The sequence below is a fragment of the Nansenia antarctica genome (assembly GCF_963989245.1).
Source record: "Nansenia antarctica genome assembly, chromosome: 8".
Lineage (NCBI taxonomy): Eukaryota > Metazoa > Chordata > Actinopteri > Argentiniformes > Microstomatidae > Nansenia > Nansenia antarctica.
The window spans coordinates 8,577,977-8,603,089 of record NC_137678.1 but is presented as its reverse complement, the minus strand read 5'-3'; the positions used below and the strand labels follow the sequence as shown (position 1 = coordinate 8,603,089).

The 25,113-nt window shown below is 43.7% G+C and overlaps 1 protein-coding gene across 1 annotated transcript; it reads right to left on the bottom strand.

Moving 5' to 3' along the window:
- Positions 1–4,788: 4,788 nt before the first annotated feature.
- On the bottom strand, positions 4,789–23,830 carry gdi2 (GDP dissociation inhibitor 2). Its single transcript, XM_080537776.1, has 11 exons — positions 23,700–23,830; positions 15,850–15,957; positions 15,504–15,603; positions 14,985–15,119; positions 12,832–13,030; positions 12,512–12,643; positions 6,900–6,999; positions 6,287–6,458; positions 5,972–6,116; positions 5,425–5,479; positions 4,789–5,057 (listed from the first exon to the last, which is right to left on the bottom strand). Exons 1-11 carry the CDS (start codon positions 23,742–23,744, stop codon positions 4,902–4,904), a joined length of 1,347 nt encoding a protein of 448 aa, XP_080393902.1. The 5' UTR covers positions 23,745–23,830; the 3' UTR covers positions 4,789–4,901.
- Positions 23,831–25,113: the final 1,283 nt, after the last annotated feature.

Sequence of the window (25,113 nt, the reverse complement as noted above, 5' to 3'; positions counted from 1 at the left end):
CATTCCTTTGGATTCTGGCCCATGATGACATGATTGCATCACACAATTCCTGCAGATTTTTCAGGTGGACTTTTAAGCTGTGAATGTCCTGTTCTACCACATCCCAAAGGTTTTCTATTGGATTTCAGACCCAGTGACTGGGAAGGCCACTGAAGAACACTGAATTGTCATGTTCGTGAAACCAGTTTGAGACGACTTTTGCTTTGCGACATGCTGCATTATCATGCTGGAAGTAGCCATTAGAAGATGGGTCCTTGTGGCCATGAAGGGATGCACATGGTCAGAAACAATACTCTAATAGGCAGTGGCCTTCAAGCGATGGCTGATTGGTATTAACGGGCCCAAAGTGTGCCAAAGAAACCCCTTGAACTTTACACCAGCTTGGACTGTTGACACAAAGCAGGTTGGGTACATGGATGACAGGTGTTACTAATAAAGTGTTCAGTGAGTGTATATCTCCACTGCCTCCTATTGAAGTGCCCTTTTCTAAGGAAGACAAAAAGGTAGGCTATACACCCATACAGCAAGAGATATATGGTTAATGAACATCTTATAGTTTTATATATGGATTTTTATCTAGGCTGTTGGATGCGTTATGGATTTGGCCGTTTCGCGCAGTGTAAATAGTGTTCATCTTGTTCACAGGCCTGCTAACTGGTTAATCCTATGTGGTTTAGCTTTATCAGATAAGATTAGATTCAATGTTATTGTCATTAGGCCTGTAACAATTATGAAATAAGCAGTTATGATTTGTACTTGATTAGTTGAATCAGGTGTGCTGGTGGTGGAACAGATCAAATATGTGGAGTGGCTGGGGGTCCCCGAGGAGAGGTTAGAGAACCACTGATCTAGACCCTCTATAATGCTTTTATGTGGCAACACCTAGGGAGTGGGAAGAAAGAACAGCCTACAGCACTCTGTTCAACCTACACAGTGTAGTTCATTTAATTCACCAATGTCGCCATCTAGCGGCCTAAACTAAGAATGTGATCAGCAAAGCTGAACACTTCATAGTATTCATTTAGCTGACGCTTTTATCCAAAACGACATGTGATAATAATGATGACTCCCTGAAGGTAGGGTTTCTCTTAGGACAAGTGGATTAGTGGCTTCAAAATTAATCATACCATGTAAGGTATTTAAGTTTCCCATTAAGTTTCCCATCCATGTTGGCTTTCTCTTGTTGTTCTCCCTCTCGTTCTCTCTCTCTCATGGTGTATATGTGTTGTTCGTATACAATAGTCACAGGAGATTAATAGCTTGGAGAGTGATATCATTACCCCATAACTACTTATATTATGTCATCATGACAGCCACAGGTCAGATGCTGTTAAGAGCTGCAGTTACTCTCTGTTAACACATGGGGGCGCTACACATATGAAGGTTCAGGTTCACATGAGTTACAGTATGGGTGGGTATATTAACCTAAATGGTACGTGTATTCCTTAAATCTGACAGCTACACAGTAGCTACTTGAGTAGGATATTAAATATTAGTTTTAATTTATTGAAAAATGTCAGTACTCTTTGCATAACAACAAAATCGCTATGGGAGGAGCTATAGCTCCAGTTCTGAGACGTTGTTCAACTTTGTTGAAAACGAAACTGATCGAGTTTTCTTCTTTTCAGTGAGTCGGATCATTCGGCTGCGTTCACTGAGAAGAGCCGTTCGTTCGTCTCCCAAACGGCTCCTCGTTAAAATCATCATTTTGACTACGTTCTCATTGGTCCTTGTGCACATAAATGATGTATTGTATGTATTATAAAAACATTTAAAAAATATTAGGATCCATCTGTTTTAACTGGACTCGGCTGATATCATGCAAAAAAAAAAAAAAATGACACTTACACACACACACACACACACACACACACACACACACACACACACACACACACACACACACACACACACACTTACACAGATACACACGTGCTTTGAAAGTAACGGGCCTGCTGGATGCGAGAGTCAAGAAGTTAGATTAGAATAAAAGTATTGTGTTCATTTGTCAAAAACACCCATGTATTCTCAGCTCTAGAAATGTATAAGCTATATGTTAAAGTCTGTAACATTGTATTGATTTGAACGACTCTTCAGATTCGCGACTCGATAACGTTGACCACAAAGAGCCGATTCAAATACCCGGTTCCTTCGCGACCCGTCACTATTTCCAGTAATCTACGAAATCCATCTCGACTTCATCCTTTGTCTCTGTCTTCTAAAGAGAACTACAAGAAGGAGATAGCAGGTAGGAGATCATAGACAGGATACTCTCTGTATATATAGGTATGTTATAACTTTATCTAATGCATTTTAATCATCTGTATAAAGGATCAGCAATGAACAGTTATGATCTCAGGAGATCAGGAGCTACAATTCTCAGAAGAGCCATTTTGCAATCACTCAAAATCAAAATCATCCTTTGCAATCTGACATTGAGAAAAATGTGCCTCTAACGAAGCATAATGTCCAATGCAAAATACATAGGCTACATGGGAGCTGTGTTCCAAAATAGCACTCTATCTAGACTTTATAAACTACGGTATTCACTCTAGATAGAGTGCAACAAAGCATTTTGGAACACAGCAATGGTTTTACCAAGCTGACAACTTGTCACTCAACTGAAGACGCCTGTTGTAGAAAAGGCTCTGAAATGTACTGCAGGGGTGCAAACTGGTGATGGCCCAAAAAGGTGACACATTTTTTTGGGCGGCTAACCTTAGGGGGGGATACCGCTAGCATTAATGGTGTTAAATAGATACCGCTAGCACTAACGGTGGTCTAACAATGATGCATGTGTAAGTAGTGGCAGCCCTGACCTTAATACCTGGAGAATTACTTTGAAAACTGTTTACCGTGACTGTGTTCTCGTAGGCCGAACACCCATCTCTGCAGGGTTTTTATGCAAACTGGTGATGGCCCAAAAAGGTGACCCATTTTCTTTGTGTGGCTAACCTTAGGGGGGGATACCGCTAGCACTAATGGTGTTAAATAGATACCGCTAGCACTAACGGTGGTTTAACAATGATGCATGTCTAAGTAGCGGCAGCCCTGACCTTAACACCTGCAGAATTACTTCGAAAACAGTTTACTGTGACTGTGTTCTCTATGCTGTCTGGAATTGTACCTAGCTGCCTGAAGCTTAAGGTTATTTCAACAGCAATAGAGTTCAGCAGACAGGGAGATTAGTTAGCTCGCGCATCATGTGACTTGGATGAGACAGACCCCCCCCCACCCAAAATATATTTTTTGCAGATCTACACAATTCAAATGGATGACATATTTTGAGATAAAAACGGCTAATTTAGCAGATAGGTGACACGTTTGCACCCCTGGTACTGGGTGCTTTTAAGAATCAACTTCTCCAGTTATGGGAATTGACGTATCGTGACGTTAGAATTATAAGGTTCTATCTCAATTTTTGTCAAAATTGAGTTTTTTTTACATAATCTGATCCATTAGGTGTTTATTAATGCCTGTGTGGTGTTATTTTTAAAATGTTGACATTTTTGAGTTAGTAATTCATAAAATACAAAGGTTCCATCTCACAAAACATAATGGAAGGTAAAAACTTTGACGCTAAATATCTCTGAACTATCCTAAACGGAGATAGAACCTATATATACTAGTTAATACCAGTTAATACAGTTAACACTACCAGTTAATACTACGGTAGTTAATACCAGCAGTTTAAACTCAAAGGCCCAGAGGTCCGTCACACCTAGCAGAATTCCCTCACAGCAGAACATTCAACAAGAGGAAATAAACAGAGTTGGTTTTTCACAAGTTCATTTTTACTGTGCAGTACAGAAATCATTTGAGCCCCATGTTTTGAAATCGTTTTCTTTTGTTGTTGTTGTTTTTTTTAAACATTGATGACATTTTCACACAGGGCCCTGATCATATCAATACTGCCATAGTAGACATTTGGTCCTTCTAAAGCAATTACAGTCAACTTTACCACATTTCCCCCAACCTGCTTCAAACCGCTTGGCTTTCTCATAATTTCTTTGTTAGAAGTAAAGGACATATTGCATCTCCTCTGATACAAGCTGCTGCAAAACAGGTTTGGGTAGTTTGCCTTGCCGCTGGGCTATACTTGCTCAGTGGCATGGCCTAAGGACAGTATAATGCCTTGCCCAGGCCTGATTGGAGGCTGGAGGTCAGCCACTCTAAGACAGGGGAACAACAAGCCCCCTGCACTATCAGACACCACAATGACTGGGGGATGTAATTGAGCTGGTCACTGAAATACAATTAAAAGCTTTCCTTCTGTATATGGTTATTGTGGTGATCAGATGAAGCTTCGCTGGGAACACTGGGTTGTCCTTATGTAAGGAGAACCCAACTTGAATACGAATGGAAGAAGCCAATCCACCTCCCTCCCTCCCTCCCTCCCTCACAAGAACACTAGATCTGTTGAAAAAAATAACATTCACATTTCATGTCCCCCAAACACTTATGCATTTACATGGTTACTTTATTTCCGTATTTGAATAAGATTGATTTGACCCTCCCACTCCCAGAAAACCACTTTGCGTTGCTGTTTTATATTAGATATAATAGTTCAATCGATTTGGCATCTTTGGACTACATGCCCTCGTCTAGAAGAGAAGAGTTGGCAGATACATGATGAAGAAGAATGTAGGGTATTATCCAATATTCAGTGCAATATCTGTCTGAATGTGATTATAAAAAGCAAAATCATCCAGCGATGCTATATTTTAACTCTATATCATTAACTTTCATAATGGGCAAAACATATACTTGGATCATCAGCCAGCCCAATTTTTGTACATATTTTTTTGTTTTTTTTTCTTCTTTTTTACATTTTTTTTGTTGAAGATTTCAGTTGTCGGCGGCTTGTTATCTGATATTCAGGAGTGTTGACGTTGAATTTTCTACTGGTCAGCTGCGTCGCCGAAGATGTCGTTCTTCTTGCGCTCCATCTCGTTAAAGTCAAATTCTGTGCCGGTCATTCTCACGTAGATGTCCTTGATGTCGTCGCAGGTGGACTCGAAGTTAGTGGTGGCGTCGTAGGAGCGGGAGATGAAGATCTGCGCGGATGAAGAGATCGAAAAAAAGCAAGATAAATTGTTACGACGTAAGAGGCATATCAAAAAACACCATTCTCTTATTACTATCGAATAAAGCATATAGGACGTCACTGGGTTTTGACTGAGCCACGAGTCAAAACTTCAGACTAGGGGTGGGCATCGACGATCGATAAGGATCTTGGTCGATCACAAAATAAAACATTTGGTCGATCACAAAAAAAAAAAAAAAATTTTTTTTTTTTTTTTGTGATCGACCAAATGTTTTATTTTGTGATCGACCAAGATCCTTATCGATCAATTATCGATCGTCGATGCCCACCCCTAGACACAACAGTCAGAAGGAGCGACGGCCGTGCTGTGGACCCACCTGGCTCTCGTCGCCCAGGTCGGTTGGTGCGTACTGATCACTGATGCTCACAAACCTGCAGAGACAGACAGCAGAGAACACAGTTAGGTGTTTCACTAACATGCATAGACGTGACGTTGACACCAATAATAACTCAATCGCACACACGCTCCCACTCAAACACACGCACGCACACACACACACACACGCTCTCTCTCTCAAACGCACGCACACACGCTCCCTCTCAAACGCACGCACGCACACACACTCCCTCTCAAACGCACGCACGCACGCACACACACTCTCTCTCTCTCTCAAACGCACGCACACACACACGCTCTCTCTCTCAAACGCATGCACGCACACACGCTCCCTCTCAAACGCACGCACGCACACACACACTCTCTCTCTCTCTCAAACGCACGCACGCGCGCACACACACACACACACTCTCCCTCTCCAACGCACGTACACACACGGTCCCTCTCAAACACACGCACGCTCCCTCTTAAGCACACGCACACACGCACACACACTCCCTCTCAAACACACACACACGCTCTCATACTTCTGCTCGATGGGCTCCAGCAGGTCCGTTGCAGGCTTCAGCTCCTTCTCTGGGTCGGGGGTCTCCACCGTGGTGCTGACGATGGCCACGTACTTCCCTTGTGCCGCCACGTTGTGTGCGTAGGAGATCATGCACACGTAGATGTCTGCATGGAGAGAGAACCCACACATTTACACACGTCTAAACCTTTAAACTGGTCAGAGCGGTCGGGTGCAGGTCATAGAAGGTCATAGAAGGTCATAGAACCTCAGATCCTACTTCTATCTTAGCCGGCTTTGTGCCTTTGTGACATCATTTCCTGCGGGGGCTCCTCACCGTGCTTCCTGTTGACCTGGTTCTGGGGGATGATGATCTGGCAGGAGTTGGAGTCGCTCGTGTTCTTGATGGGGTGGTTCATGATGCAGATCATTCGGATCACCTGACCCACCTTCTTGGTGCGGTCCATGAGGTAGCTGGGGTCGCAGATCAGCTGCTTACAGCGGGCTATCTGAGGGAGAGGTCAGAGGTCAAGCATTAGTATTACATAACAAGCTTATACAGTGTACACAGTACTCAAGTTGTAAAAGAAGATCTGGGGGGGATGGTGGATTTTATCATGGGGACAATTGTAGCATCCCCACAGCGTCAGTGACTTCAGTGTCGGTGACGTGGTAGAAATGTCATTGCATGTGTGCGTGCCCCCTCCCTCGCCCCCACAGTATTTTACTCAATATGCGCAAAACTAAATGTTGAAATAGCAGTAATGCCACGTTCATTGATAAAATGACATAAGGGATGGAAAGGGGGGGATGGCAGTTTTAGAAGGGGGATGATTTTGACCGTTTTTATTTCAGGGGGGGATGCCACCCCCCCTCATCCCCCCTAATGCCCCCCTCAACTCTCGTGCTGAGTGTACAGCGTCCATCACAGGGAGAGATGTCTCTCTTACCTCTCCCTCAGACTTCACTCCCACCACCTTCCCGTCCTCCATGACGATCTCCTCGATGGGCTTGTTCAGCATGTAGGTGCCTCCGTAGATAGCACTTAACCTGGAGGGAAGAGAGACACACTTCAATTTAGAGAGATGGTTCAAACTCTCCGACAATAGACATACGAAGTAGACGCACACCGTTCTAGATTCCGGCGTATTCTATTCATTTAGCTGACTAGCATTTATTTCTTCTATCAATTGATAATGAGATCCAAAAGGGTAGGGTTCCACATTAACGGTTGACCGATTGCCTGGGGCAAGTAAGTAAGTAAGTAAAGCTTTATTTATATAGCGCCTTTCATACAAGAAATGCAGCTCAAAGTGCTTTACACAGGGCTTAAAGTGGGAAAAAAATCCTGTGCCTGAAACTTTTTCTTGGGGAGGGGGGTCACAGTTTGAGATATTGGGAGAGCGGGTACAGAAGACAGCTTCTTGTCTCAATGTTTAAATGCATTAATACTATTTTATAGTCAATACAAAATATATGTCTCAATGTTAAAATGCATTAATACTTTAAATGAATGTGCAATATGACAACCCTTGTGTACATAAGGTTCAGATATAGGAAAAGTTAGGATATTTATAGCATAGCATAGAGTACAGCACAGTGTTTTATTGTATAGTATAGTAGTATAGTAGATAGTGTACATAGCCTTTATTTATGTAAACCAGCTCTTTTCCCTTTTTTATTTTACCCTTGGCCCTCGTGTTTTTAGTCTTTTTCCGAGCACCAGGGGAGCCCCCCCTCCTACATTTTGTTGTATGGTACCTGTACTGTATTACAGTTTTTCTCAATTGCTAAAACACATTTCACAAAACTTTCCTCCATTTTCCCAAAACTCTAAACACAACACACTTTTCTAAAGCTACATAAGCAAAACCACACCTTCTCTCTTCAAAACTCAAACTTTCACACCAAAACAGCTGCTCAAAGCCTTCAAAAATGTAAACACTATAAGCATCATTACAGACTACAACAAAACAACTGAAAACACACAATGTTCACATTTTTAGAAACCTTACAGTATCTGTTCTCAGAATATATCACTGTAAGTATTGGGCATTCATAGATGTGTGTGTTTCATATGAACAGTATGTAAATCTACAGAAAATACAGTATGTATGTTGTTGGAAAATATCCTTTTACAGTATGTATATGTTCTTCATGAATGTTTTACTGTAATGCTTGGCTAATTTTACTATATAACTAAAAGACATTACAGTACAGTAATTCGAAATTGATCTTACGTGTGGACAATCGACTTCTTTCTAAAGGGATCTCTTGACCATTCTGAAGTACGCAAATTACCCACAGGGGTGGGTGAGAGTTACAGTAATTGAAATAGTATAACTTCCTTCAATGTTACGGTACATGTGAGAATACGGTACATGTGGGAAAACTAGGGTTAGGGTTAGGTGCTAGGGTGACTTGGTACATGCTGGCATGTCTAACCCTAACCGTAACCGTAACCGTAACCCTAACCCTACCCCTAATCCTAACCCTAACCCTACCCCTAACCTTAACCCTAGCACCTAACCCTAATCCTAACCCTAACCTTAACCCTAGCACCCTAGCACCTAACCCCAACCCGTTTTCCCACATGTATGATAGTCATGCAGAAAAATAAATCTGCGCTCCCTGTCTAACGTTATATCTAACATTACATATTTTACATTACAGTAAGGCTGATTTTGCATGATAGTCATGCATTTTGAGATATCTATTTCCCCCCTTTAAATGGCATATGATGTCCGAAATGTTACTAAAGTTCAGCCGTGAAGTTGTTGCACTGTTGTCCTATCGAGTTTTACGTAAATAAAGGTTTGAAAAAACATGTACAATACTGTACTGTATCACAACTCAATGCAAACACTACAGAGGATCCATTACACACAACAATACTCACTGAAAACAATGTTCAGGGTGTGATGTTTTTTTATTTATTTATGGAACTATACCACACACACACACACACACACCATAATAATTTGCAACAAGTGTCGTAAATTTTGAGTCGTTATGTTTAATGAATGAAGCCAGGTGTGTTCATTGTGTTCAAATTTTGCTGACTGTGGCAAGCATTTTGCATCACATGAGCTTTAATTTGAGAATTTGAGCAGAGTTTTTTGCAACTTGTGTTTTAGCAAGACAAAATGTGTTTAGATTTATGAGAAAAGGAGGATTGTGTTTGGGAGCTAGTTTTATTAAATGTGTTTAGAGCGTCTTTGAGCCTCAGAAAAGCGCTATATAAATTCAATGAATTATTATTATTATTATTAGAACTGGTCATTTGGTTTAGAGAATTGGCTTTTGTGTTTTAGCAATTGGGAAAAACTGTAATGACAATAAAGACCATTCATTCATTCATTCATAATACTGTTTTATACTTAATACAAAATAAAATAATATATTTAGATGTCTTTAAAAGGCCAAACTGATTGCATCACTTATTAACTCATTGACTGCCAAAGACGCCAATTGGCGTCTTATAGAATAGTAACGTTGACTGCCAAAGACGCCAATTGGCGTCTTATAGAAAAAAGAAAAAAAAAACGCGGGGATCGCGTTATTGACATGTTCTACACCTAGCGAGTGAATTTCAGACTTGGGTGTAATGTATTTCGGTCCCAGATGGGGGCAGTAGTTCGATAAAAGCCTGGAGAAGGAAGTGGCTTGCTGTGGGTTGTAGTAATGGCGAAACGGATCAGGGTATGTGCCAAACGCGGCGCGGAGCATTGCGGCGCGGAGCATTGCGGCCATCGCGCGACTCTTCAAACAGTTCAGAGTCGGATGATACAGAAAAAGTGCAGCAAAAAAAAAAAAAAAAAAAGTTCTGCAGAAAAAGCTCGTTTCTCTGTTTATTGGTCAAAATCAGGTGTTTTTGCTGAAACCACCCTATGTTCTACGGCCGATTTCTAAACACTCAAAGAGGCTAGAAACAAACTTTCTTTTTCTGATGAAAGAAGATAGTCTAAAGTTTTGGTAGATATGTTCAATGTTTATGTAGTCCGAAAAGTCAATATTTGGTGGGTCTTCAAAGTTCAGCGAAAATGCCCCAAAAGTCTGGCAGTGTGGAGCTCTCTGCTCTGAACATGGCTGGCAGTCAAAGAGTTAAGCCACTATCACTATAACAATACAGAATAAAATATATACATGTCTTTAAAAGAACAAACTGATTACTTATTAAGCCACTATGACTTATATTCTCCTTCTTGGCACCACGTCCCATAAGGCTTCCCGTCACTACTCAGGGTTTTTCCTGGCTCAAAATTAGGCGGAGGTGGTACCAGTGGTGTTTGACATCGGGGGGGACCCATGAAGCGGGGCTGTCTGGGGGTCCTTAAACATCAAACACTTAATTTCTTGCATTCTGGTGAATTGATATGCATCAATTTGTGCCCTTTCTCCATCAATTTATGGTGGAAATGTCATTATATATGTAAAGGAAAAAACAATATTCAGGCACCAGATGACCATTCAAAATATAATGTAATATAATGCAATATAAGGCTCTCAGGCATTCTGTACTTTCAAATATGTATTCTCCTTAAGCAGTCAACATCAACTATCAGCTGTTTCGCTAGCAAACACGAAAGCTAACTTATTTGTTATTTATCCTATATTAGATGAAGGTCTTCATTAATACTCCTATATTAGATGTAGGTCTTCATTAATACTCCTATATTAGATGTAGGCGGACATTAATACTTCTATATTAGATGTAGGTCTTCATTAATACTTCTATATTAGATGTAGGAGGACATTAATACTCCTATATTAGATGTAGGAGGACATTAATACTTCTATATTAGATGTAGGAGGACATTAATACTTCTATATTAGATGTAGGTCTTCATTAATACTTCTATATTAGATGTAGGAGGACATTAATACTCCTATATTAGATGTAGGAGGACATTAATACTTCTATATTAGATGTAGGAGGACATTAATACTTCTATATTAGATGTAGGAGGACATTAATACTCCTATATTAGATTTAGGAGGACATTAATACTTCTATATTAGATGTAGGAGGACATTAATACTCCTATATTAGATGTAGGTCTTCATTAATACTTCTATATTAGATGTAGGAGGACATTAATACTTCTATATTAGATGTAGGAGGACATTAATACTTCTATATTAGATGAAGGAGGACATTAATACTCCTATATTAGATGTAGGAGGACATTAATACTTCTATATTAGATGTAGGGTTACGGTTAGGGACCTAGGACTCAATCTACATGAGAAATCACATCGATACCAAGTTCTAATGATCATAACATGCAACCCAGTCTCTTGTGAAAATCTACTCTATGAAAACTGTGTGACGGTGTGAGGCCCTGTTGTGACGTCTAGATGTTTGTTGTTTGATAATTTACCAAAATAAATAATAACCACAACAAAAAAAAGAATATTGTTTCACTCACTGCTTTCAAACAAATCCTGCAGCGAACCATAGTCGATCAATGCACCTGTTGATCACCGTCTCTCACCCATCCCATAACCCATCACTGCCTCATTTTAAGTACCCCTGCTCCACTACCCCCGCTATCCCTCACCTCCGCTCTTCCTCACCCCTACCTCCTCCGTCTCTCTCCCCTCTCTCTGACTGTTAGTATTTTAATGCATCTGTATTTGCCAGTGTTTTATTGTTTTATTGTTTATTGTATTACTTAACCTTGTTTTATTTCTAGCTCCCCCCCCCCCCCCAAAGAGCCATTGCTTTTTGGTCAGGCTGCATTTGCAAATAAGAATTTGTTCTTACATGTTTGCCTGGTTAAATAAAGGTTAAATAAAAAGAAATACAAATAAATTTGTGAAACAGCGCTCCCGCCACCACGTCGGCGCAATGCCGCAATTGCAGTTTTTTTTTTTTTTTGCTCAAAATTCCCCCGCGCCGGAAATCCGGCACAGTGCCGGAGAACTTTAAGCCCTGTTTACAACAGGAATAAGAACATAAAGTGAATATAAAAACATAAATAAAAACATATACATGCATAGAATGAAAAAGCAGGGGAAAACAGTAAAAAGAAAAGGTAAAGATCTAACTTTCCATATACCTTTCATCTCCCTACCTTACACAGTCTTTCTGTACTTCCCACTGGCTTTACACCAGCACCACAGACATCAGTTTTTGGAAAAGGTCTGTCTCAGTCTCTGTGTACGTTCTCAGTCTCTGTACACGTTCTCTCAAGTAAAACATTTGCCGGGTTTGTTCGCCGACGACGCTGCTGGATCCGGGACCCAGACTGCTCCGCAGGTGCCAGACCAGACTAGACGATCGTGGAGTGAAGATGTTATTAAAGCGTACGCGCTGTTCGACCAGACAGGTGGACAGGTTGCGCGTACGCTTTAATAACATCTTCACTCCACGATCGTCTAGTCTGGTCTGGCGCCTGCGCCGTCCGTTGTTCTTCCTGCACACCGACATACAGATGCCAGGATCCAGCAGCGTCGTCGCTGTCACGCAAACAAACCCGGTGAATGTTTTTTACTCAGGCAAACCGTTAATGTGGAACCCTGAAAGGTCAGAGGTCAGGACCCGAGCGGAGGTTACCTGGCGAACCCCTGGGGCAGCTCTCCCAGGCCGTAGAGGGGGTAGAGGTACGGGCTCTTCCCGTATCTGGCCAGAGACTCGCTGTACATCTTAATCCTGTTTATGGCGTCCATGCAGGGCAGGTCCAGGTACCTGAAAGGGGAGGGGAGATCATCGGTTTAAAGAAAAAGTCATTCTGAAAAATTCAACGGCTTGTTAACGGTTCGATATGACCAGGGAGGTGTCATATATGACTGCTATGAAACGGTGTGATGTCATCTAAGAGGGTGGATGTTTCTTTGGTCGCAACGGAGGGCGGCTCTGGTAACGAGGTCACTCACTCGTCTGTCCGGTAGAGGGCGAGGGAGTGGCCCGTGAAGTCGATGACGTCCTGTCCCAGGTCAAACTTCTTAAAGACGTCCCTCATGGATGTTTTTTTGCCGTCCACGCCCTCCGTGGTTTTGGGGTCGTTCTCGTCATAGTTGGCGACGAAAACCAGGAACTTCCTGAAGCGCCGTTTCTCAAACAGACCCATCAGACCTGGAGATGAGACGAGATGAGAGTTGCATTATCGTTAGCGAATGTTATACAACAGTTAGTTCCGACCAAGTAATTTGATTGGACAAGAGGCATTCCATGAGTGCTGATATGCAGTACACCGCACTGGGACTTTTAATTATATGCATCACTCCGCCGCACAGATGTTCTATTAAATGACCGTTAATTAGACTACATGTTTGTGTTCAGGTTACTAGGCAACAGTCCATTTGAAGTTCAGTTGTGGAACTATTTTATTTTAATTTTTATGATTAAATAAACAAACAAATCATAATCTGTTGTCGCTTATTACTGTTAACTAATAAATGGCGCTGTAGAACTGTTGTATAAAAGCAATATCACACTGGAGGTCGTGCTGTTATACTGAATATCAGCACGGCTGTGATTGTCTTCCTACTCGGGCTGCGGCCTCGTACCTACGACCCAATCACAGCCGTGCTGATATTCACTATAACAGCACTTCCTCTTGTGTGATATTGCTTAACTCATTGACTGCCAAAGACGCCAATTGGCGTCTTATAGAATAGTAACGTTGACTGCCAAAGACGCCAATTGGCGTCTTATAGAAAAAAGAAAAAAAAATCGCGGGGATCGCGTTATTGACATGTTCTACACCTAGCGAGTGAATTTCAGACTTGGGTGTAATGTATTTCGGTCCCAGATGGGGGCAGTAGTTCGATAAAAGCCTGGAGAAGGAAGTGGCTTGCTGTGGGTTGTAGTAATGGCGAAACGGATCAGGGTATGTGCCAAACGCGGCGCGGAGCATTGCGACGCGGAGCGGAGCATTGCGGAGCATCGCGCGACTCTTCAAACAGTTCAGAGTCGGATGATACAGAAAAAGTGCAGAGAAAAAAAAAAAAAGTTCTGCAGAAAAAGCTCGTTTTCTCTGTTTATTGGTCAAAATCAGGTGTTTTTGCTGAAACCACCCTATGTTCTACGGCCGATTTCTAAACACTCAAAGAGGCTAGAAACAAACTTTCTTTTTCTGATGAAAGAAGAGAGTCTAAAGTTTTGGTAGATATGTTCAATGTTTATGTAGTCCGAAAAGTCAATATTTGGTGGGTCTTCAAAGTTCAGCAAAAATGCCCCAAAAGTCTGGCAGTGTGGAGCTCTCCGCTCTGAACATGGCTGGCAGTCAAAGAGTTAATTATCTCACATTTACGTCCCAAAAACGTTCAAAAACATAAACTGGAGTGACACTCTGTTAAGTTAACACTTCAAGTGCCCCGCGGTGGCGTAGCGGTCTAAGCACTAGCCACTAGTGCAAGCTGCCCACCGGGGACTGGGATCGAATCCCGGTCTCGCCAGACCCAGATATGGCCAGGGCACACAGGGAGCGGCATATTGAGCGGCCGCTCCAGAGGGCGGTATAGGACTATTTCCGGACAAGGATCCGTCGCGCAACAGCGCCCCCGGGGTGCCGGAATAACGGTGCTGGGCTCGAGAAGCCAGTCAGCTAGTCTGCCTGGCGATCTCCTCTGGGGCTGCCGGCCACGGGGTCGTGCGGCGGATCCTACGCAATAGGCAGGGGATAATTGGATGCTAGGTTGGGTTCAATTGGATACCAAATTGGGTGAAAAAGGGATAAAATCTGAAAAACAAATTTAATAAAGTTAACACTTCATAAAGCTGTTATGTACCTGACAACAACAATAACAAGCCATTAAGTCTTCCTAAAAGTCAATACTGACGACGACGCTGCTAAATCCCGGATATTTTTACCTGTGTGCAGGAAGAACAACAGACGGCGGAGGCGCCAGACTAGACAGGTAAACATATCCAGGATCCAGCAGCGTCGCCGTGCTCGCGCAAACAAACCCGGCGAAAGTTTTACTTGCTCCGGACAAGTAAAACGGCGTTAATGTCGAGCCCTGCTGAGCTGACCAGACACAAACCCAACATGCTTCATTCCCCACATCCGCCTTGTGCTACTCACTGGACGCCAGGGCCTCCGTCTCGGTGGACGGCACCTTGTAGATGCTGCCCTTCTTGTAGACGAAGCTGCCCTCGATCACCTTGAAGTCCAGGTAACGGGTCACCTGTGTGATGAGCAGCATGCGGACCAGCTGACCTGAAGGGGTGAGAGACAGGAGAGCCGTCAGCCTTACAACCCCTTCAATACAGGCTAGGAGACCCCTTCTGACAGCACACAACATTTCATAGAAATCCATGATAGAGAAAGAATAAAGACCGCAATTTAAATCCTTCCTATTTGCTCTCTCTCGCTCTCTCTCTCTGTGTCTCTTTCTCTCTCTCCCCCGAACATCTTATCAAGCGCATCTACAGCAGTCATTGCTAGGCAACAGGATGGGTTGCGCTTTGGAATCTGGCCATGACAGGCTGCTGTATTATTCTGGTGTGACATGGCTGGGTGTTTTGTCCCCTCTTCAACGTGAGGCCTGTGGAGGAGTCATGAGTTATAATAACCCGTGTGGTGGTGATTAGTGGTGTTTACCGTTGGCCATGAGGAACTTGGGGATGAGGTCCACATTCCAGTCCCGGCCTTTTCCCATGGTCTCCGGTGGGGTGCCTGGGAGACTGAAGCGCTTATAGAGCTATGGGAGAGACAGTTCAACAGCGTTTAACCATCCGGTTTAGTTAAGCAGCAACTTGGCACCACGCTTGGAGATCACGCTGATCACGTGTCCTCATCAATTTGGAAGAATATTACAATTCGCTAGACTCCTACGACAAGTTCTTTGTTCCGTTTTCCATGCTTTATCATTCGACACACGCAGACACAGACACACAACACACAGACACAGACACACACACACACTTTGGGTCAGAGGTTGACTTACATCCTCCAGGGGCGTGATGGAGGCACTCTCCCCCCCGTAGAAGGAGTTGCGGTCCATGTGCAGAACCTTCTTTCCCTTCACTGACATGATCCCAGACAGGATGCACTCCTGTGGGACGAGACACACGAGGAGAAGAGGGTTGAGTATCACACTGACTGCAATCACAGATACGCTGCCCAATAGTACACAGGTCAAGCACATTAGAAATGGACTGCACTTATACAGTGCCTTTATCCAAAGCGCTTTACAACGGCCTCTCATTCACCCATTCACACACATTCACACACCAATGGCGGCAAGTTACCCTGCAAGGCGCCGGCCCCGCTCACTTGGAGCAATTTGGGGTTCAGTGTCTTGCCCAAGGACACTTCGACATGTGGCCAGCCGGGGCTCGAACCGCCAATCTGCCAACCTTGCGATCATTAGACGGCGGCTCTACCTCCTGTGCCACAGCCGCATTTTGTAATGACTCATCGAAAAGTAAATTAACTCAAAATAAAGAAGAACTACTGTAGATACTGACTACCATCTTTGAGCTGTGGGGTTTGGATCTTGTCGAAATAAGAGTTTGAGCAAGGTTAGGGATATCTTTTGTAATTGTTGCCATAGGACAGATATAGCACAAAACATTCTAGGGTTTGTTCTGGTAGTTAAATGCACCAAAACCCTCCCGTTTGACACAGCCGAGTTTAAACACGCAGGGAGAGAGGAGACATTAAGGCGTTGTTAACAGTAATGACTCTTAGTGAAAGTAATGAATGTGTGCCCTGTCTGGCCTGCCTCTGTCTTTTCACGCTCTGATCTGATAACAGACAGTGGCCACAGCGGGCTGGTCCAGCTGGCAGGATCTCCAGAATCATCTCTTCAAATCGTGACGTTAGAATTATACGGTTTTATCTCAATTTTTGGTCAAAATTGAGTTTTTTTTACCCAATCTGATCCATTAGGTGTTTATTAATGCCTGTGTGGTGTTATTTTTAAAATGTTTACATTTTTGAGTTAGTAATTCATAAAATACAAAGGTTCCATCTCACAGAACATAATGGAATGTAAAAACGTTGACGCTCAATATCTCTGAACTAGTCTACCCTAAACCGAGATAGAACCTTATCATTCTAAACGGGGATAGAACCTTATCATTCTAAACGGGGATAGAACCTTAGAATTCTAAGCTCACGAAATGTTGTTGGATTCCCCACGCATAACCTCCACTGACTGTTTGTGCTTAGATCTGATCACTGGCTATGTCCAATGTTCTAGGTCCTATATATCCAGTGGTTGTCATGATTGCGGTATCAATGGAAAGTCATAAACCGACTATGTTTGATCAACATTATTACTGGCACGACAGGAAATTATGAGAAGTGTTACTAGGCGAGAGTCGTGGACTTATGTACAGTTATCGTAATGACAAGAGTAAGGCTGTTGGGGTTGACCAACGTTCTGGCCGTCTGATAGGACGGCAGGAGAGGGACGGCATAGCCACAGAGTTCATAGTTCATTCAGTAGAAGACTTCCAGGCTGCTTCACATTACCAGTAGGGAGGACTTCCAGAAACTTCCAGACTTCCAGAAAGCAGAACGATAGTTATGGAGATAGACTCCAGTTCTATGAGTGGAGCGGAGCCCCATAGGGCTGCTGGCCCACTTCGACTTGTTCAAACCCGGCTGTATTGTATGTTTGGCAGAATGAGGGAACGAAGGACGCCCCTTTTATAGCACCCCAGGGCGGGCGCAGGCATCGAAAAATTCAGTCATTGGCTACTTTAGGTAGCGGGGTAAACCAATAGGAGCAGAGCTCCCCTATGGGGCGGAGCTCCACGATATAGAACTCTATTTAACATTCTCCCTCTGTCATTCTAGGAAGAGAATTGTCTTCACTGTAAGTGTAAGTGCCACCACAAAATCAAGGCATTGAGCCACTGAAGCTAAAGCTATGCAGTGGCAGAGAATCAGGAGTTAGGGCTAGACCTACCAGTTCAAAAACCACGCTCCATTTAAAGGACGGAATTTAGGCACGATCACACCACAACCCGTGCCTGACCACCGCATTTTTGACATCTCCCTGTGTATTGGTAGGATAGGATTAGCATTAGCATTCCTGGGTCATGGCAGTGGAGTGGCCGTGTGTGTGTGTGTGTGTGATGTTAGTTACCACTACCCGGTATTGCGGGGGGGAAACGTGTGTGTGTGTGTGAGTGAGACTCACTCTGGAATTCCCACTGCTAGTGGTTCTTAATACGATTACAGCAGTTGGGTTTGTAGAAGCAGTAAAAAAAAAAAAAAAAAAAAAACTCACGCATCATGTGATTATGTGGACTTTATTTATACAAAAGAAAAAGCTCCAATGAACCACGGTATACTCACAGAAGTGAGTGAGTTATCTCATGAAGATAGAGTGATGGTAGGAGACGGGGTCTGACCTGTTGTTTGGTCATTGTTTTATGGACTTGAAAGTATGATTTGTGTGTACTGTAAAAAGAATCCCAACAGTTGTTGGCTTCATCTGCTGAATGACTCAAAATAATGTGATTGCAACAGGAGGGAAGCAGTGCATGATGGGGTTTTGTGGCCAAGGGAAAAAAGATGGCCCATTTCATACATGGTTGTGGGGGGACTGGCCCGTGTCCCTGTCAACACAAACACAGGACACCACGGAACCCTGCCACCCACACCCCCCTGGTGTACGTAGCAGGGCCAGAGAGAGCGTTCCATTTGTGACACAGGAAATGACACGGTTGCTATTGTTTTTGTTTCCCTCTCGCCTCAGTCTGTCCCTTTCAGATGACGGCAATTCAGGACCGGAGTCAGGGGGACGAAAACAGCACCCGGCCCCCTGTTATTACGCCTGGGTCACTCTGACCCACCATGGTAAATGGACTGCACTTTTATAGCGCTTTTTTTGCTGCTCCAAAGTGCTTTACAACGGTCTCTCATTCACCCATTCACACACACATTCACACACCAATGGCGGCAAGCTGCCATGCAAGGCGCCGGCCCGCTCACTGGGAGCAATTTTGGGGTTCAGTGTCTTGCCCAAGGACACTTCGACATGTGGCCAGCCGGGGCTCGAACCGCTGATCTGCCAAGCTAGCGATCATTAGACGCCAGCTCTACCTCCTGCGCCACAGCCACCCCATAATAACAGTCCTGTAAACCCCTTCACTAGGGCAACATGAGGGTCAGTAAGTGGCAGTAAACCCCTTCACTAGGCCAACATGAGGGTCAGTAAGTGGCAGTAACATTTCTTCATCTAGAGAAGAGACAATGACCACGTTGAGGCCTGAGGTTTTTATTTATTTCAAGACCGACATGTTTGAAATCAGTGTCTCCTCTATTGTCACCATCTCCGATGTATGAATGACACATGGCTAAATTGTAACATAGCCTAGTCCTTTAAGATATTAAACTATAAAACAGTGAATGCAGTTTCAGGCCATGAGCACAGCTGGGCAGGGGAAGGGGGCTGGCGGAGCACGAGACTCTCCTACATCATCACACCAGCTGGGGGCTGACGGCCTGCTGAGCTGAACAACACTGACAGGTCTCTTAGGGGAAAATCAATGTCCACTCAGAAGGAGACCCTGATGCCACAAGAAAGTAAAGAGTTGGGTTTTCTGTCCTGCACTGTTCACATTCACTGTTGAAGAGTGTGCACATCTCACAAGCCACAAACAACCACATATGCCCTTTTAAAAATAGACAAGAGTGATACAATTATGCAAATAGCTCCAATTCAGAAGGCCTACACCTTTACAGTGTAACCTAATGAAGTTAAAAGAGCCTGTACATTATAGGAATGGATTACAATTTTTCGCACCAATTACTACCAAGTATAGCCTATTTAGCCTAGCTTGCTATTCACCCAGAACGGCACCATAACTGAATTGCCGCTGAAAGTCCAAACCGTGCCTGGAGGATTCATAGAGAAAAATACCTCGGCAAACGCAACTCGACCATGTGGAAAAAGGAAGCTGTTAATATTTTCCTCTTCGTATGGGAAGAACACAGGAGCAAGGAAGGTAAGACTGTTCTGCTCTCTGGTTGGGTGGCGTTAAGTCCTTGTTTTCGTGAGGTCGTTAAATATACATGGAGAGGAAACATCTTGGAAGAAGAAAGAAAAAGAAAAACATGGCAACAAATGCCTGGAAGACAAATCTGACGTGTCATTGTGAGTCCTTGTCAGTGACATGTGATTCAAGTTGCCCTGCTGTTGCTTCTACAAATACAGGCCAAGGCTATGATACAGCCTGCAGCTGGGGGGCAGTCTCCTCATCACAAGGGGAAGAAACCCATTCAAAACGCAGGCAGATTCATTTACATTTTTGGCATTTAGCAGACGCCTTATTCCAAAGCGACTTACAATCAATACATTTGAATACGAAGCAAGTGAATCATCAATCCACCAGTCGTAGCAGGAAGAGTAATCCAGCTCAGGCCCGGGGCCATTGATAGAAGGAAAAACCTTCTTCTATCACCTTCTTCTAAACCAAGTTCTTTAAAATATATATATATATATATATATATTAGACACAGTACAAGGGGGCAATAGCAGTTTTTAGGGACACAGTAGAGGGGAAAAGTGGGTGTCTTCAGGAGACGCAGTGCTGGGGGGCAGAAGATGTCTCAGGAGGAGCAGTTAAGGTGTAACCCGAAGAGATGGCTCTTCAGTCTACGGAAGATGGGTAGTGACTCTGCAGATTCAAGTCAATAAAACACAGACTGAGGTTAAATCTTTAACACAGCAGCCCAATAAAAAGAAAACAGGTAGGTTTATGGCAAGTGACAGGTTCTGTGGCTCCGTCAGAGGCTGGCGAGGCATCGGGAGGCTCTCTGAAGATCAGAACACCACAGTCACATGACATGCGACACGCTGGGACAAAGTCGACCGAGAGACCGAGTGTCTGCCCACCTTGACATTTCTTTTTAAAACTCTTCCATGGGTTTGGGTTTGGCTCTGGAACTCTAAAAGAACCTTCCACCGTCCTCTCTTGCCTCTGTCTCTAATTGGATGATGCTCAAAACGTGTCACTTTAATCTTCTACCGACAACATATTTCATCTCCTCTTTGACCCCCCCCCCCCCCCTCTGTCAGGACAAAGGCTCGCCTGGAAATTAGATGACATGAGGCACACTGCCATGTAGTGGTGTCATGGAGGTGTCCATGACACCCCTCCCTTCCTAGCAGGGGACAGATGGACAGCGCCGTCCTCCAGCCCAGCCTACTGCCCTGCCTCAGAGGCGGGAAGGAGGGGGATGCTAGACTAGTAAGGCCTCAGCTGCAGAGGGAGGAGAACCAAGACAATACATTCACAGAACAAGACAATTCTCCTTCCCCTCCCTAGTCTTCCTCAACCACAAAGGGGAACCACATAGACCACAATTTAGTCATTATCACTGCGTGTGGTGGCTGGTGGTGGGGCAACAGGACTAGCCTATGCTATACCTTTGGATTGCAGCAGAGTGATTAAGCCCTTCAGTGTGGTATACTTCTATATTTGCGTTTGCCAGCTATGTGATACCTCAGATGTTAAGGATGTCTGACTTTTGCAGAACTGAATTGACCTTGTACTCTCAGTTCCTCTGTGCACACAGAACCACACCCATCTGCTAACTAAAACAACACAGGAGTCACCAACCCTAAATCCAACCCCCTCTACCCTGCTGCCAACCCCAATCACTACAGCTGACCAGCCAGAAGCCTGACATCCTGCTAGAGAACACACAGAATAATATGGTTGCTCGGGATTCAGATTCTACGTTATTCTTGGATGGAGTACGGTATTCCTAAACGACGTCATCTTGGAATGTGACAACAAGGAAACACAAACAACAACGATTGAATCGCTGTCAAATCTGCTATGCACTCTGGGCTATTCTGTACATTGTTGTGAGTAAAATCAAGAAAAGCAGGAAAAGCAAAACACCTAAATGAGATTACATGACCTGCCGGCCTACGCTATTAAGTGATGGTGGTGTAACAGAAGTGTCTATAAACTCCCTCGTCTAATCCTTAGTAGGGGACAGATGTCGACCAAAGTCCTATAATACAACCCTCTGTGTCTGTCTGTCTGTGTTTACGTCTAAGTGAAAACAACAGCATGGGTTACAGCCATAGCTTCCCCTTCGATGTGAACCCACACACACACTAGGACCCAGGCCGATGACGCCCGACAGACAGGAAGCGTTCAACTGACACCGTCGCCTCTCCGCGTCCTCCCAGCGCGGTCGATCCTATCACGAGTTGTTCACGTCTGGGGTAAAAAGAAGGGCCTTTCTGAGCAAAGAAGGGGCAATGTAATATCGATTGAAACAAATTAAAGGCTACCGAGGGCATTTATGGATAACTGTCATTGTCAAAACACTCCAAATGCATTAAGAAAAGAAAACGCGCGACAGGGACACGATCATCCCAGGAACTGAATATCCTGCCACTGAAATAGTATTAGTAGTATAGTAATAGTATAGTAATAGTAAGTCGATCAACTTCAAACAATAAGACAATAACGCTGCCTAGCTGACGCTGTTCCCACGGCTTCTATAGAGAGGTTCCACTGATGTAGGCAGGTGTAGAGATGACGGGGTGAGGCTATATTCATATATGAATCAATACCCAATAAACCATCTAACAGTGTTGCGCCATGGCCAGGCTAGAGGAACATGTTGCCAGCCTATCGTGAGCTTAGAATGATACGGTTCTATCTCAGTTTAGAATGATAAGGTTCTATCTCCGTTTAGAATGATAAGGTTCTATCTCCGTTTAGAATGAGAAGGTTCTATCTCCGTTTAGAATGAGAAGGTTCTATCTCCGTTTAGAATGATAAGGTTCTATCTCCGTTTAGAATGAGATGGTTCTATCTCCGTTTAGAATGATAAGGTTCTATCTCCGTTTAGAATGATAAGGTTCTATCTCCGTTTAGAATGATAAGGTTCTATCTCCGTTTAGAATTATAAGGTTCTATCTCCGTCTAGGGTAGTTCAGAGATATTGAGCGTCAAAGTTTTTACATTCCATTATGTTTGTGAGATGGAACCTTTGTATTTTATGAATTACTAACTAAGAAATGTCAACATTTAAAAAAATAACACCACACAGGCATTAATAAACACATAATGGATCAGATTATGTAAAAAACTCAATTTTGACAAAAATGGAGATAGAACCTTCTAATTCTAACGTCACGCGATGCTGTCAGATCTCCACCCCAAACACACACAGCCTGTTGTCGGTACGGTCGGGAAACCCCAAGTGCCTTTAAAACCCTCTTCAACTAAAAACTTCTATCACACGGGGGAGAAATGTGTTAAACAGTCGATAGGGAAATCCCGATTAAAACGCCAACTATCCACACACCGAACCTGACAGCTTCTGAAGCTAAAACACGTTAACACGACCAGCCCGTGACACGTTAGCAGCCCACAGCTCACTAACACAAAAGCATGACGCGTTTAGCTGTCCGATAGCCACTTTAGCTGAGCTAGCTAACCAACCAGTTTTTATGACTGTGATCATTAAGCTAAGCTAATTGATCTTTAGTACCTGGGGTGGATAATGCATTCAAATATACGCGTGTGAGTTAATCATCTCAACCTGCTAAGAAACATGTGTGAATGCAAAAAATGTGGCATTGGAACGTGAGAGGAAGTCAATTGGCTAAGGTTAGTGTGTGTCGAGGCCCCAGCCAGGCTAGGCTCAGGGCTACTCCCAGTGACCAGCCAAGGAGGAAACCACGGTTAGCTTAGCTAGCTAGCTAGCTATCATCTCTATCCTCTGTCTAAAGCGTCTTGGCAGGTTGTTTAGCTTAATCGCTGAGATAAAGGCACAGGGGAACGGTCTGGTGTTCCTGCTCACCGTCAGTCCGGTCCCGAGGACGATAACATCGTATTCTTCATTCATTTTTCCAAGTCTTTGCTTCTCTTTTCCTGAATTATTTCGGCCCGAAGAAAAAATGGAGATCAGCAAAGCTCTCGGAATGAAAGAGGGGCTGCGGCTCGGCGTCGAGCGGTTCCGCCTCACGGTGGGGGAGGAGCCTAACGGTGGGGGAGGAGCCTCACGGTGGGGGAGGAGCCTCACGGTGAGAAGGGGAGAAGGGTCCAGCTGCAGACATCAAAGACGTAGTCTATGCAAATATGCAGGCGCGGTATGATGACGTATGGTCCATCACGTTTCCGGGTGATGGATTTGATGTCTGCAGCTGGATATACTTGCTCACGGTGGGGGAGGAGCCTAACGCTTCTGTCAGTGACGTAGGAGGTCTGTGTCAGGTTGTGTGTGGAGACAGACCGACATTGATCATTAATTCATACCTGCTTCTTCATCGTTTGAAACATAATGGTCACTAAGACCTGCTTTATGAATTTGTATATGTTTACGGTACATGTGGGAATGCGGTACATGTGGGGAAACTAGGGTTAGGGTCAGGTGCTACGGTGCTAGGGTTAAGGTTAGGGGTAGGGGTAGGGTTAAGGTTAAGGTTAGGGTTAGGGTTAGACATGCCAGCATGTACCAAGTCGACGTAGCACCTAACCCTAACCCTAGTTTTCCCACATGTACCGTATTCCCACATGTACCGTAACATGTACAATATTCAATATTCGTCATATTGTTGGCCTGTTTATCACCTTACTAACAACCTTTTGTTTGCAGTCTGGTTTAATGACACTCACTCACAACTTTCAGCCTAGTGCGTGTGCACAGCTGTGTTTGATATACTGTGTGTGAGTGCCTTAAGTCCACTATGTGTTGTCATTGTAGGATATGATTCACCTCCACCTTTACGAAGCAGGTATTTCCTGATACACAGGCTCCTCATAACATCCTTCAAAGTCTGCTTATTGGTGTGTCAGTAGGTCTGGTGGTGACAAACTCTCACACACAGCATTCTAATTCGACACTTACACATTCTTAAGTGCATCTAAACCTTTGAATGCCCGCAGTCACACAGCAGGCATATAATGTCCCAAAATATGATCTGTATATTCTGTCAACTGAATTTACACATTCCTATAAATAGATAGCAATATTTTTGAATGGTCCATTATATATCAAGTCTATGGTCCTATCAATCCATTATTTGCATGGTTCCATCTTCTTATAACTCTGCTCACCCTCACCCGGAGTACATTGAAGAGCAATCATGCATTGCCTACACTCATAACTAGGGATGCTCCGATTTATCGGCCACCGATTTAAATCGGCCGATTTCACTCCAAATGACTCGATCGGTGATCGGTAAAAATGGCCGATCGCAAAAACCGATCTTTTT